The 14,290-nt window shown below is 43.3% G+C and overlaps 1 protein-coding gene across 1 annotated transcript in view; it reads left to right on the top strand.

Moving 5' to 3' along the window:
- The window catches only part of LOC139531813 (voltage-gated inwardly rectifying potassium channel KCNH2-like), a 291,029-nt gene that overhangs the window by 160,869 nt on the left and 115,870 nt on the right, over window positions 1–14,290 (top strand). The window contains exons 3-4 of the mRNA XM_071328675.1: window positions 10,555–10,704; window positions 13,518–14,000. Coding sequence (XP_071184776.1) covers window positions 10,555–10,704; window positions 13,518–14,000 — 633 coding nt within the window. The remainder of the gene's footprint in view (window positions 1–10,554; window positions 10,705–13,517; window positions 14,001–14,290) is intronic.

Raw genomic sequence — 14,290 nt, 5'->3', positions numbered from 1 at the left:
GGTTACAGACCATGCACATTAACTAGGCCTAGGACCCCTAGACAAAGCGAGTGCAACAATATCCGTAGGCTAGTTATGGGTTTTGTAACACAATCAATTCCAATCAGAGGAAGCACCGCTTTGAGAGTGCTGCCGCTGCCTGTCTTAGTCTGTCCCTATTCAACTCCATTACCCAGAGGGAATGTTGATGAATGACTGTTGGATGGGTAGGCCTTCTGTAGGCACTCACTGAGAACCAAACCTCAAATTAGGTGTGTGTGTGTGTGTGTGTGTGTGTGTGTGTGTGTGTGTGTGTGTGTGTGTGTGTGTGTGTGTGTGTGTGTGTGTGTGTGTGTGTGTGTGTGTGTGTGTGTGTGTGTGTGTGTGTGTGTGTGTGTGTGTGTGTGTGTGTGTGTGTGTGTGTGTGTGTGAGAGAGACACTCTCCTGCCTGCCTCTTGGCTGGTGAGAGACACATTTCATTTGTAATGAGTGTCTGGCATGCTACTATACTCCAGCTGGTGCACACTTCCAGAGTGAGGGGTATGAAGACCCCCCTCTGACACACCTCTCCTGGCCAAAACACCCACACACACCCCTCTCTCTCTATCCAGACTCTCCCTCCTCGCTCCTCACTGCCACAACTCCCCTACCAACATTCCTCTGACTATAAGGATTGGTGTAAGCATGGGATGGAAAGAGAGTGTCTACCATATCACACAATCCAATGTTTTACTGTATATCATTGAAGGGGAGTGATTACGTGAATGAGTGCACACTTTGAGGAGAAAGGGTATGAATCAGAATTTGCAACCAGGGCTATATCTGAAATGGCACCCTATTCCCTATATAGTGCGCTCCAAACCCAACAATGCAGTAATCAATATCAATGTAGCACAAACAAATTACATAAGGTAGAACAAAAGCATACGAGAAATAAAAATAAGAAATAAGAAAGTAAGAAGCTATATACGTACATGGTCAGTTCCAAAACCATATTTACATACAGTACCAGTCAAAAGTACTCATTCCAGGGTTTTTCTTTATTTTTACTGTTTTCTACACTGTAGAATAATAGTGAAGACATCAAAACTATGAAATAACACACATGGAATCATGTAATAACCAGAAAAGTGTTAAACAAATCAAAATATACACTACCGTTCAAAAGTTTGGGGTCACTTAGAAATGTCCTTGTTTTTGAAAGAAAATAACAAAAAATTGATCAGAAATACAGTGTAGACATTGTTAATGTTGTAAATGGCTATTGTAGCTGGAAACGGAAGATTTTTTTATGGAATGTCTACATAGGCGTGCAGAGGCTCATTATCAGCAACCATCACTCCTGTGTTCCAATGGCACGTTGTGTTAGCTAATCCAAGTTTATCATTTTAAAAGGCTAATTGATCATTAGAAAACCATTTTGCAATTATGTTAGCACAGCTGAAAACTGTTGTTCTGATTAAAGAAGCAATACAACTGGCCTTCTTTAGACTAGTTGAGTATCTGGAGCATCAGCATTCGTGGATTCGATTACAGACTCAAAATGGCAAGAAACAAAGTACTTTCTTCTGAAACTTGTTTGTCTATTCTTGTTCTGAGAAATGAAGGCTATTCCATGAGAGAAATTGCCAAGAAACTGAAGATCTCATACAACACTGTGTACTACTCCCTTCACAGAACAGCGCAAACTGGCTCTAACCAGAATAGAAAGAGGAGTGGGAGGCCCCGGTGCACAACTGAGCAAGAGGACAAGTACATTAGAATGTCTAGTTTGAGAAACAGACGCCTCAACTGGCAGCCTCATTAAATAGTACCCGCAGAACACCAGTCTCAACGTCAACAGTGAAGAGGCGACTCAGGGATGCTGACCTTCTAGGCAGATTTGCAAAGAAAAAGCCATATCTCAGACTGGCCAATAAAAAGAAAATATTATGATGGGCAAAAGAACACAGACATTGGACAGAGGACCTCTGCCTAGGCCAGCATCCCGGAGTCGCCTCTTCACTGTTGACGTTGAGACTGGTGTGTTGCGGGTACTATTTAATGAAGCTGCCAGTTGAGGACTTGTGAGGCGTCTGTAGTATTTATTTTTTGTTGCAAAAATATCTAAAATCCCATATTTTTGCTTTGTCATTATGGGGTATTGTGTGTAGATTGATGAGGGGAAAAAATATTGAATCCATTTTAGAATAAGACTGCAATGTAACAAAATGTGGGAAACGTGAAGGGGTCTACTGGCCCTGAACAATACACCTGTAAGCCACGGACCAATCAATTCCAGATGTGATTTCATGTTTCACTGACTAAAGCATGCTACATTTACTATGTTCTGTGTGGTTGGCTGAATGCATAGAATAGAATAGAATGGAATTTCTATTTCAATGGATGGTTGGATCTTCACGTGCAATTGATTGACTCTGTATAGCACAAAGGATTTACCTCATTCAAAGATGTGGGAGTCCGTGACAACTTGTCATGCTCTGCCCCCAAGTGGTCCAAGTTCAGAATGTGTGTTTGTGTGTGCACGTGCACACGTGCACACGTGCGTTCATGTGTTCCAGGGTTCATGTACCAGGGTTGTCAGTTTAACCAGAGGGCTGTGGATATAAGTGGGGCTCTGTTGCCTTAGGAAATGTCAAGGCAGGGGAAATTATTTGCCAACTTTGACTCATAGCCAATATTTCAGCCTGTAGTGGGCAATTCATTTCCCAGGTCTCCATGAGTACAAAGGCTATTTTAGGCTTAGCGGTTAGGGTAAAGGGCCATCCACACCAAGGACGATAACTTTAACATACTATAACGTTAACGTTGGCAAGCATCCACACCAGCTGACAATTTATTGTTCTGCAATACACCTGTCAATCAACTGATCAATGATTCCAACTGCAGGGCTGTAGGCGTTTTAATAAGGTGGTAACACACACCATCAGTGGAGGCTGCTGAGTGGAGGACGGCTCATATCAATGGCTGGAACGGAGCGAATGGAATGGCATCAAACACGTGGAAACCATGTGTTTGATATACTTGATACAATTCCACTTATTCTACTTCAGCCATTCCCATGAGCCCGTTCTCCCCAATTAAGGTGCCACCAACCACCTGTTACCCCATTACTTCTTCAATATACAGTACCAGTCACAAGTTTGGACACACATACTCATTCAAGGGTTTTTCTTTATTTTACTATTTTCTACATTATAGAACAATAGTGAAGTCATCAAAACTATTAAATAACACATATGGAATCATGTACTGTAGTAATCAAAAAAGTGTTAAACAAATCAAAATATATTTTAGATTCTTCCAAGTAACCACCCTTTGCCTTGATGAATGCCAAGAGTATGCAAAGCTGTCATCAAGGCAAAGGGTGGCTACCTTGAGGAATCGGCTCAGCAGGTAGCCTAGTGGTTAGAGCACTGGACTAGTAACCGAAAGGTTTGCAAGATCAAATCCTGGAGCTGACAAGGTAAACATTTGTCCTTCTACCCCTGAACAAGGCAGTTAACCCATTGTTCCTAGGCTGTCATTGAAAATAAGATTTTGTTCTTAACTGACTTGCCTAATTAAATAAAGGTAAAATGTATTTTGATTTGTTTAACACTTATTTGGTTACTACATGATTCCATATGTGGTATTTCATAGTTTTGATGTCTTCACTATTATTCTGCAATGTAGAAAATAGTCAAAATAAAGAAAAACCCTGGAATGAGTAGGTGTGTCCAAACGTTTGACTGGTTCTGTACATGTAATGAAAAAACTATTTAGAAGCTCATATTTAAATGTAGCAATTCAACAACAAACGCTGTTTAGTCTTCGCATCTTTTACATAATCTCATTGCTTCCCACTCAGCGTTGTTTCTACGTCATTTCAATGAAATTACGTTGAACCAACGTGGAATATACGTTGAACTGATGTCTGTGCCCAGTGGGTTGCCTCGTTGCTCAAGTGGTTTGCAAGTGGTTTCCATTTTTTCTAATGATTGTTAATTCGTTTGGATTTTCTAAATCACTGTGCTTATCTCTCTGCCTGTTCGCTTTGCAACCAGACCTATTTTACATTCAGCAGTTAACAATAGCAAGCCTGGTTCTCTCCACGAAAAGGCTATTAAGCATAGTATAAAAAATGCATGTCCTTTTGTAACCTATAGCTTTTCCTGGGATTTCACGTGAAGAGGAATAGTGGAGGGGCTTGCATAGCCTATAGCCAATTGCGCACGGGAACAGCTGGAAGAGAGAGGCTAGAGATGTGTACCCGAAGTAAGAAGCTAAATATTAGCTAGATATTAGGCCATTCATTAGCTAAATAGTAGGGCTATAAATATTTACCCGTCAAAGTGCAAGAAAAAAAAGTTAACAGATTATGAAATGGCAGATCTATGTTTTTCTCCAGTTAGTGCTCGGCAGTCCCGGACACGCAAAGCACCACGATCGATTAGGCCTATTGTTGTCTGGGGCTCTAAACTGCAGTGATGTAGGCTAATTTAAAATATCGCTCAAACGTCCTGTTTTGGATGCTTAGGCCTGATTATGCAACCATTTGGATAAATTATGGTTCTATTCTCTACACGGTCCAGAAAGTTACATTATCAGGCTACTCATACGGTGTATTTCCATCACACCATATCCCTCTCTCTCCTTTCAAACTGTACTATTTTACATTGAGCAAAGAGCACGCGGAAATATCTCCTCGATAGGCTGTGTACCCGAAGGTCAGCGGAGTCAATCACCACCTTCCGGTAACCCCCCCCCCCCCCCCCCTCCCCTTAAAAGAGTTAGATGCACTATTGTAAAGTGGTTGTTCCACTGGATATCATAAGGTGAATGCACCAATTTGTAAGTCGCTCTGGATAAGAGCGTCTGCTAAATGACTTAAATGTAAATGTAGGCTAGTAGTAGTAAATAAAATCGTCAAATTAAGTGTGCAACAAGTTGTTATAGTCTAGCTTTTCCTGGGACTCCAAGAGCTAAGGGGAATAGATGTAGCTGAGAGGCAGCAGAGAGGACAGGTGCGTAATTGCGCAAAGAGAACCGTGAATACAGACTAGAGATGAGTAGCCTAAATTAGTATGCAACCCATCATTCGTTGGCTAAATATTAGGCCTAAGTCCGAAACGAATAGCCTATACTGAAGTAAATAGCCTATACCCAATGAATTTACACAGTGAAATATTTTTTAAATCAGATTATGAACTGACAGGTAGCCTGGGATAGTCTGCTCTCGCAGTCCCCGCAGGCACGGAGCTCGACAAGAAAAGTATCATACCTAGGCTATAACAACAAAATGCATTTCATATTTTTTTTCTAGTGTGTAAATTATAGTCTAGGCTGTGTAAACTGCAGTGAATATGCCATTTAAATAACCGCTAAAAAGCACTGTGTTTTGAATGCATGTTTCGTCCGAAATAATAATGTAGCCTAGGCAACCATTTGGATCGGTAATGGGTCATTTCTCGACAATTTACAAGATCCAGAAAGGCACATTAGACTTTAGTGTGTTTTTGTCAGGCTGTATCAGCGTTAAGTCTATACCATCGGAAAATTGCCTTCTTATGCGTTGTTTGTCGTGGATCATTATTCCTCCCAAGTAGTCCTATAATTCATGTGGCCAACAATACGCTCACACATGCCCAGCTATTCAGGCAAGTTTGGCCTGTACTCTGCCTCCTCTTCATAGCCCCGTACGAACCATCCTGATCTAGCGAGCTCATATTCTGTTTTGCTACAACACAATGTGAACTCGTGAGAGCACAGTGGTTCGTTCGAGGCTCTCCTCTCCGAGCAGCCTTGCGCACCTAGAACCAAGAACGCTTCAATAGAACTCGTTTTTATTGGTTGTCAATGACAATGTTTCATCATCGGAGGGACAGGGAAAAAATCGCTCTGAAAGTGATCCAAACGATAGCTCTTGTTATCGTTCTCCAGTCTTTTTGTAGTTGTCGTTATAGTGTTAACGCCCCTGCCACTTTAATTATATATTTTTATTATTGTTATAGTTATCATCATAGTTATCATCCTTGGTGTGGATGGCCCTTTAGGGTTAGGGAAAATAGGATTTTGAATGGAAATACATTTTAGGTCCCCACAAGGGATAGTAAAACATATGCTGTATGTGTGTGTATGAGGGAAGTTGTTGTGTGTGTGTGTGTGTGTTTGTGTGCGTGTGTGTCTGTTTGAGCAAAAGGGAAGATTTTAGTATGAGAGGAAATAGGAGATATTCATTGTCTCTCTTTTTGAGACATCCTCCTTCTGTGTGATGCTTCTGTCATCTCCCAGAGCAACAAAATAACCTCTTTGTCTTTGAGGAAGGATTGAGACCTAAAGTGGTTTTATTCCCACTGTGAGCTGCATTTCATAGTGACAGGTGTCAGCATCATTGAAAATTTAATGTGTGAAACATTTTGGCAGTATATCCTCACTGGTGACAACGAGGCTGCATGTGTTACATCACAGCTTGAAGGTGACTGTTCTTTGAATTATTTTACATAGTGCACTTGAGCACTACTTCACTTGAGAAATGCATTTTTTTTGCAGTGGCTTTTAGGTAGCTGTCCTCTTGGTTGATCTGGGTAGTCAGATAGTTATTGATATACAATGACAATCTGTGCTATGTTGTGTGGCGTGTCCTGCTGGATTGTAGCACCAACTACTGTGTTATTATTTTCCCTAATGTGTATTTTTGAAGAGAACCTGTCTTGCTTTACTGTTGGCCCACACGACTTTGCACAGACTTAAAAATGAACTGCTGGCTTTCCTACGCCACTGTTTGCTCGGGGGGTTTGACTGTATACCACTACAATCTTATCCTGGTGCATGTACAGTCTGTTGGCCACTAGAGGGCAGTGTTATCCTTGGAAATACAACAGCGTCCTAAGAAAATAACCTAACTAGATCCATCCCATACTGTACTTAGTGATTCTGTGATTCTGGCTCTGCATTGACACAAAACAATTATTTGGACAAATTCACATTAAAAGTCTCTAATGCAGTGTATTGTCACTTAAATCTCTTTATTCTCTCCACAAAGGTGTCTCACTTACTGTCACACCTCTCTCTTCTTTCCTCTTCACCTTATTTTCTCGTCAAGTCTTTTATTCAGTTTACCTCTCGCCTCAGCTCATAGACGCCGTCTATTTTTGTCACCAATTTCCTGTCGAGTCATTAATAACTTAACAGCCTTTCATTAGTGACTATGAACATTGTGTCACTGTCACATACTGTATAATGACTTGATCGTGACAACAAAGTGATACGCAAGGACAATCATTTGATTCAAAGAGATGGATACTTCTTCTTCATCATCTGTCAATCTTGCCGTCCCCGAGCTCAGCTCTGCCCCCTTGACCCACCCAAAGGAAGGAAAGGAATGTCTAGCTTAATCTGTTATCCTCAATCCACTTGTTCCCTGCTGGAGATTACACGACTAGGCCCTAATCCCACACATCCCGGGGCGAAGAGAGATGGGCATTTCCTTTTTTGACAGGAGCACAGCGGTAGGTAAGGGTTACCTTGGGGGGGCGGCCTAAGCCATGTTTTCAGTTCTCTAATCCCCTCTCATCCCCTGTAAGCTTTCCTAAAATGGACCTGGTATAATCCGCTCCGTACTCCGACCTATCGCCTCTGCAATTCTCGTTGAAATACTCATAGAATAGGATGGGTTCGACATAGTGGCACTCTTTACACTGCACGGGTGCCTTCTGTTGGCTAAACGTTTGGCTACATTCTGATCGCCATGTTCTCTCAGCTTTCTCTTCTCTTTCTCTTCTCTTTGAGGTGTGTCAATTCATGGAAGTGCTTAAGAATAGTGATGTATCAACTGAGTGGACCAGTACCGGTTGGAGTCTAGGCTTTTTTACTCATCCAGGGTAGCACAATATAGTTACGTTGCACATCAAATACAGTCTGACACCCAGGCTAGAGTGTGTTGTGGACCAATTGCATGACTCGTATTGTGCCAAACGCACCCAAAGCTTGAAAACAAGTCCTGGCAGTGTTAGAACTGCGCTAGATTATCGGGTTATAAATGTTGGATTGAGTTCTGTGGTTCTCAGCCAGCTGGCCACCTGGATAAATGAGTTTGTCCCCTGATTACATTCCCATTCATCTTTCAGCTATTAGCTTTGAGAGCTGGGGCTGTATGCCTTGGCATGGTACGGAACAAATAGGTCTCAATGTAACCTAAAATATACACTCTTACATGTACGTAAATCACTCATGTTCCAGGCATTTAAAGAATCAGGACACACAAGTGTAGCCGCCCCACAGACTGCATCTTAGGGTGGATTAGTCGTGTTAAGTGGGATGAAAAAAAAGAGAAAGCGTAGTGAATTGAAGTCAAATCCTCTTCCCGACTATTTATTAATCCTATGTGTGTGTGTGTTTGTGTGTGTGTGTGTTTTCCTGAGTGTAGCCTATGTGTGTATATGTGTGAGATTTAATTGTGTTTTTGTGGAGGGTGCAGTGTGTGTGTGTGTGCATTAGTGGCCAGAGAAGGAGATAGGATCTACTAGGATTACTGTATAAACCCTCATGTCTGTCAGTAATAGATCAATTCATGAGATTTTGTATTACATTACATCTTATATATTGGGGTGGGCCAGTAACCGAAAGGTTGCTGGATCGAATCCCCGAGCTGACAAGGTAAAAATGTGTCCTTCTGCCCCTGAACAAGGCAGTTAACCCACTGTTCCTCGGTAGGCCGTCATTGTATATCATAATTTGTTCTTAACTAACTTGCCTAGTTAAATAAAGGTTGAATGAAAAAAATAGATCAAATGGTGCTAAGACAATTGAGGATGTAGTGAGTAGTTACATAGGCAGTTGCTGCGTAATAACACACGGTCCAACATTACCATGTTGCTATGTTACAAAGTCTGTAACTCCAGATGTAATGTATATCAAATAACTATATTTTGTTATGTGTAACTACTGTCTAAAAAAAGTGCCATGTGTCCTCTGATCAGATTGTTAAAATAAAAGCACACATCTACACACACACACACACACACACACATACACATACACATACACATACACATACACATACACATACACACATACACATACACACACACAGGGCGTGAGCCAGATGATGGTTGTGTGGGAACCCATAATCCTCAATACAGTTTTCCCTGTTTTTATCCGTGTGGGTGATTACATAGAGGTCCAATCCCTTCCATGGGCCACACTCCTGTGGTGTGATGGCTCAGAGATGAATGACGGGTGGGCAGGGCACTAGACTGAACACTCACTCGTGTGTCCACAACACAGTACATTACTCTTTAGACTGCTGTGGCTGCTGTCCACCTCGCTAACCCTGTATGCCAACACCAACCCAGCTCCAGTCACTGACTACCGACCAGGTAAGGGTAAGGGCATGGGGTGAGGTAGGGCAGGATAGGATAAGGTTTTAAGAGGAAGGAATAGTGATGATTTGTCTTGGAAGACTGTTGAGAAATGAGAACCTTGGATTTATGTTTCACACATGCAGTACAGTTGAAGGTTTCTTGCATGGAATTAGGAATTAGAACGAGTCATTTTATAGGATCTCTATGGTTACTTGTAGGTTTGAGAAGGAGCAATTGATATACATGACGTACTGGTGTGGTCACTGTACCGTGTCTTTTTGGTGGGGGTATCAGTGACAACCTTGTTGATGTTTTCATACTTTGAATTAATAAAACAAAGTTGATTGGATGCCTGATTCTTTCTGTATTCATGAATGAAGCTTGATTTTGGCTGAATGAGAAACAGACTGGCAAGCGATCCATGTTTCGGAGTGTTTTGGCTGTTTTAGCAGTGTAAATACCAGATGCTGTGTTGGTAGAAAAAGGCTTTTATGCTGTAACTTCTTCCTGAGCTGATAAAAGTACAGTATTGAAATGTCCACAGGGTCACTGCTGACATCCGCTACAGGCGTTAAAACCCAATCAACATGTGGCATTTCATTTCATTCAACCCTACTGAAACAGTCATTTCATTCAACCCTACTGAAACAGTCATTTCATTCAACCCTACTGAAACAGTCATTTCATTCAACCCTACTTAAACAGTCATTTCATTCAACCCTACTGAAAGAGTCATTTCATTCAACCCTACTGAAACAGTCATTTCATTCAGACCTACATAAACAGTCATTTCATTCAACCCTACTGAAACAGTCATTTCATTCAACCCTACTGAAACAGGGCTCTGTAGGTGGACAGCTAAATATGGCCATTAAGTCTGATTTCATGCTCAGTAAAATAGATTTTTCACGCTCTTGTGAAGTGAAATCACTGTGGTTGTCTCATGGCATAGGCATTATGTAGGAATGTGCTCAAGCAAATCATGCAATGAAGTGAATTTCTACGTGTCTGTTAATGTGTTACGCATTCTCTTTTTTCCATCCCACTTAAAAAGACTAATCCACTCTCAAATTCATCCTGCGTTTTCAATCCCCTGTATAACCTAAGTCATTTCATATACAGGAGAACATTTGGCGGGGGGGAGGGGGCCGTGTGTGCGCATCGTTATGTGTGTCAGTGTATGTGTGTTTATGTTTTGTGTCTCTCTCTCTCTTTCTGTCTCTCTGTCAGGTGTGTGTTTCCTGTGTCTGGTGGACGTGGTGCCGGTGAAGAACGAAGATGGCCTGGTGATCATGTTCATCCTCAACTTCCAGGTCATTTCAGACGACAAACAGCCCAACCAGGACCTCAACCACAAGCTGCCCCCCTGGCTCCCCACAGGTAACTCCAAGCTTCCCCCCTGGCTCTCCACAGGTAACCCCAAGCTTCCCCCCTGGCTCTCCACAGGTAACCCCAAGCTTCCACCCTGGCTCTCCACAGGTAACCCCAAGCTTCCACCCTGGCTCCCCACAGGTAACCCCAAGCTTCCACCCTGGCTCCCCACAGGTAACCCCAAGCTTCCCCCCTGGCTCTCCACAGGTAACCCCAAGCTTCCACCCTGGCTCTCCACAGGTAACCACAAGCTTCCCCCCTGGCTCTCCACAGGTAACCCCAAGCTTCCACCCTGGCTCTCCACAGGTAACCCCAAGCTTCCCCCCTGGCTCTCCACAGGTAACCCCAAGCTTCCCCCCTGGCTCCCCACAGGTATCCACAAGCTGCCCCCCTGGCTCCCCACAGGTACAGGGTGGCCTCTCCTAATCTGCTCTGATCTCTCCCAATGTCATATTGTAGCTGTTCTCTGAATTGATTTGAATGGAAAACATTAATTTAACCCTTGTCTTAAGGGTAAAAAATGACTCGCCGCTCGCTATGTTTAACAGCAGAGAAAATCCCCTAAATGATATTTTTTTAAACTTGAAATTTGATGACTTTTCCTAGAGTGACCCCAACATTAGAAAAAGTGAAACTTTTTCATATTTCATATTTCCATGAAAGCTGTACAACACCAGGATACAACGATTGTTTTAGGGGCATTTTTGACCCGGCAGTTATAAAATCATTTACACACCACAAAAACCACAAAGACACACACACACACTCACACACACACACAATGAGAAATTGAGATTATGTGTGCTACTGATTGAACTCAGCCAGCAGCTCCTGAAGAGGAAGATCACCATGGTTGGCACAGTTAGAAAGATCAAGACTGAGCTCCCCCATGCACTCCTCGCAACAAGGGGGAGAGAGGCCTTCTCATCAAAGTTTGCCTTCACCCCCACCACTGTAGTTTCTTACCTCGCAAAGAGGAACAAGAATGTGGTCCTCCTGAGCACACTGCACAAAACGGCTGTGATCAGTGATCGTGAGGACAGGAAGCCAGCCATCATCCTGGACTACAACCACAACAAAGGAGGCGTGGACAACATGAACAAGGTGATTGGAACTTACATCTGCAGGAGGATGACTCCCCGCTGGCCCCTGGTCATCTTCCATAACATCATTGATGTGTCCTCATACAATGCCTTCGTGACATGGAACAAGATCATCCCTACCTGGATGCCTGATAAGCCGAACAAGAGGAGGGCGTACCTGGAGCAGCTGGGAAAGGCACTTGTAACCCCACACATTCAAAGAAGGGAGCGCCTCCCCCGCACAGCAGCCTCTGCAGCGCTTGTGAAAGCTGTTCAGGGGGCTGAATCTTGTCCTGATCCACCTGAGGCTGCCGCTGGGGCAGGCAAGAGGAGGAGATGCCAATTCTGCCCCCCAAAGGACTGTAAAGCAAATACTATGTGCTGCATATGTGAGAAATACATCTGCAAAGTCCATGCACACACACTTGCATACTGTCCTACATGTGCTAATTAGAGTTGATTGATTTATGTTCTTCACATTTTTGTTTTGTGTCTATTATCTTATCCTTATTTATTGTTGTTGTTTGCCCACACCCACAAGATGTATAATGGTTTAAAAAAATGGGAGAAGACTAGTATTTTGTAGTTTAATTCCTCCTTGTACAGTATATAAGAATATATCACTATGTTGCAAAAAAAGTTCAAGACTGTCATTGTTTCCCTTCAATAAAATGCATTCAAAACTATTTTCTGCATCTCTTGCAAAAAAAATCTTATTTACACCTATGCAGTACCTTGAGCAATAATAATAATAATAATAAACCTCTACTTTAGTAAAGAAAACAATTATGATCGATGTGTTGAAATAAAAGCGAGTGGTGTCCACTGATTAAATGCAGTCTTTCTGCAATGTGAAGAGGAAAACCCCAGATATTCACAAAGTTTGTGATGAATGACAGGTTGTTTCTTCACGCAAAATAGATTTGGCATTTAAAATTCAATTAAGCTGCTTTATTTTAGGGGTTTAGTGAAGGCAGGTCATTTTTACCCTTAGGATAAAGGGAGTATACGGAATGTTAAGACTACACAAGGGTTAAGTAAAATGCTGAAAAATACATGCACAACAAAAATATAAATGCAACATGTAAAGTATTGAGCTGTTGCCAGTGAATTCAATGTTCATTTCTCTACCATAAGCCACATCCAACGTAGTTTTGGAGAATTTGGCAGTATGTCACAACCGCAGACCATGTGTAACCACGCCAGCACAGGACCTCCACATCCGGCTTCTTCACCTGCGGGATCATCTATGGGGAAGGGGGTGGGGTGCTGAGGAGTATTTCTGTCTGTAATAAAGCCATTTTGTGTGGAAAAACTCATTCTGATTGCCTGGGGCAGGATCCTCATTGGATGGGCCTGGCTCCCATGTGGTTGGGTCTATGCCCTCTCAGGCCCACCCATGTCTGCGCTCCTGCCCAGTCATGTGAAATCCATAGATTCATTTATTTAGATTGACTGATTTCCTTACATGAACTGTAACTGAAATTGTTCCATGTAGCATTTATGTTTTTGTTCAGTATAAGTAATCACTCAATTACATTTTTTAAAGATTGTTGGATAATCACTCAATTAAATTGAGTTCAGTTCAGTTCAATTCATTGCTCTCTGGTCTCTTCCTCCTTTCCGCTTTCCCACTCACTCTCTCTCTCTCCCTGTCGGCCTTTTTTCACTATTTTTTACTCTCTCGTTTTACCCCCCCTCCCACTCTTTCTCCCTCCCTCCCTCTTTCTCGCTCTGTAGGCCGGCCGCGTGGCTTCAAGCTCCGCCTGCCCTCACTTCGCTCCCTCAGCAACAGCAAAGCCTCTCTGGACGACCCAGAGACAGGGCGCCTCCCGGCCCCTGGCTACCCCAGCCACGAGTCCCTGGCTCTGGGAGAGCTGCTCTCCCTGCCCACATTACCTCCGGGGCACAAGAGTTCCAGTAGCACAGGCAGCAGCAGCAGGCCGGTCCTCCTGTGGCCCGTGGACCAGCGCGGCCTGCTGGGCTCAGAGCCTCCACCGTCCGCCGCCCCCTCCTCGCTGCCCCCCGGCCAGTCGCCGTCCCGCATCGCCCTCCAGACGCTCAACCCGAACGTCTCTCTGTCCAACTGCAGTCTGTCACACAGTCGCTCCCGCGAGAGCTTCCACAGCATGCGGCGGGCGTCGTCAGTGGATGACATCGAGGCCATGCGGCCGGCGTCAGACCGGAAATACAGCACAGCCCATCCCATCCACAGCAGCACAGGTAGGGGAGGAGGGGGAGGGTAGGGGGGCATACTTCAAATGGCATTGCACCCTGAGAAAGCAAATGCCCACCATCTCCTTTCCTGTATTTGAGCTGGATACCAAACACCCACAAACACACAGAGGTAAAGAGTGTGTGCGGTAGGAATTTGTGCGTTGTCTTTTAAAGGCTTTGAAAAACACAAAAGGCACCTACATTCCCTGGTTGTGTTTAACCACAAACATTTTAGCCTGCGCTGTGGCCAACTACTTCTAATGAACAAGAACAAGAAGTTGGCTGAAGCACAAACG

The sequence above is a fragment of the Salvelinus alpinus genome, chromosome 10, assembly GCF_045679555.1.
Source record: "Salvelinus alpinus chromosome 10, SLU_Salpinus.1, whole genome shotgun sequence".
In the NCBI taxonomy this organism is placed as follows: Eukaryota; Metazoa; Chordata; class Actinopteri; order Salmoniformes; family Salmonidae; genus Salvelinus; species Salvelinus alpinus.
This window is presented reverse-complemented; position numbering and strand designations above follow the sequence as displayed.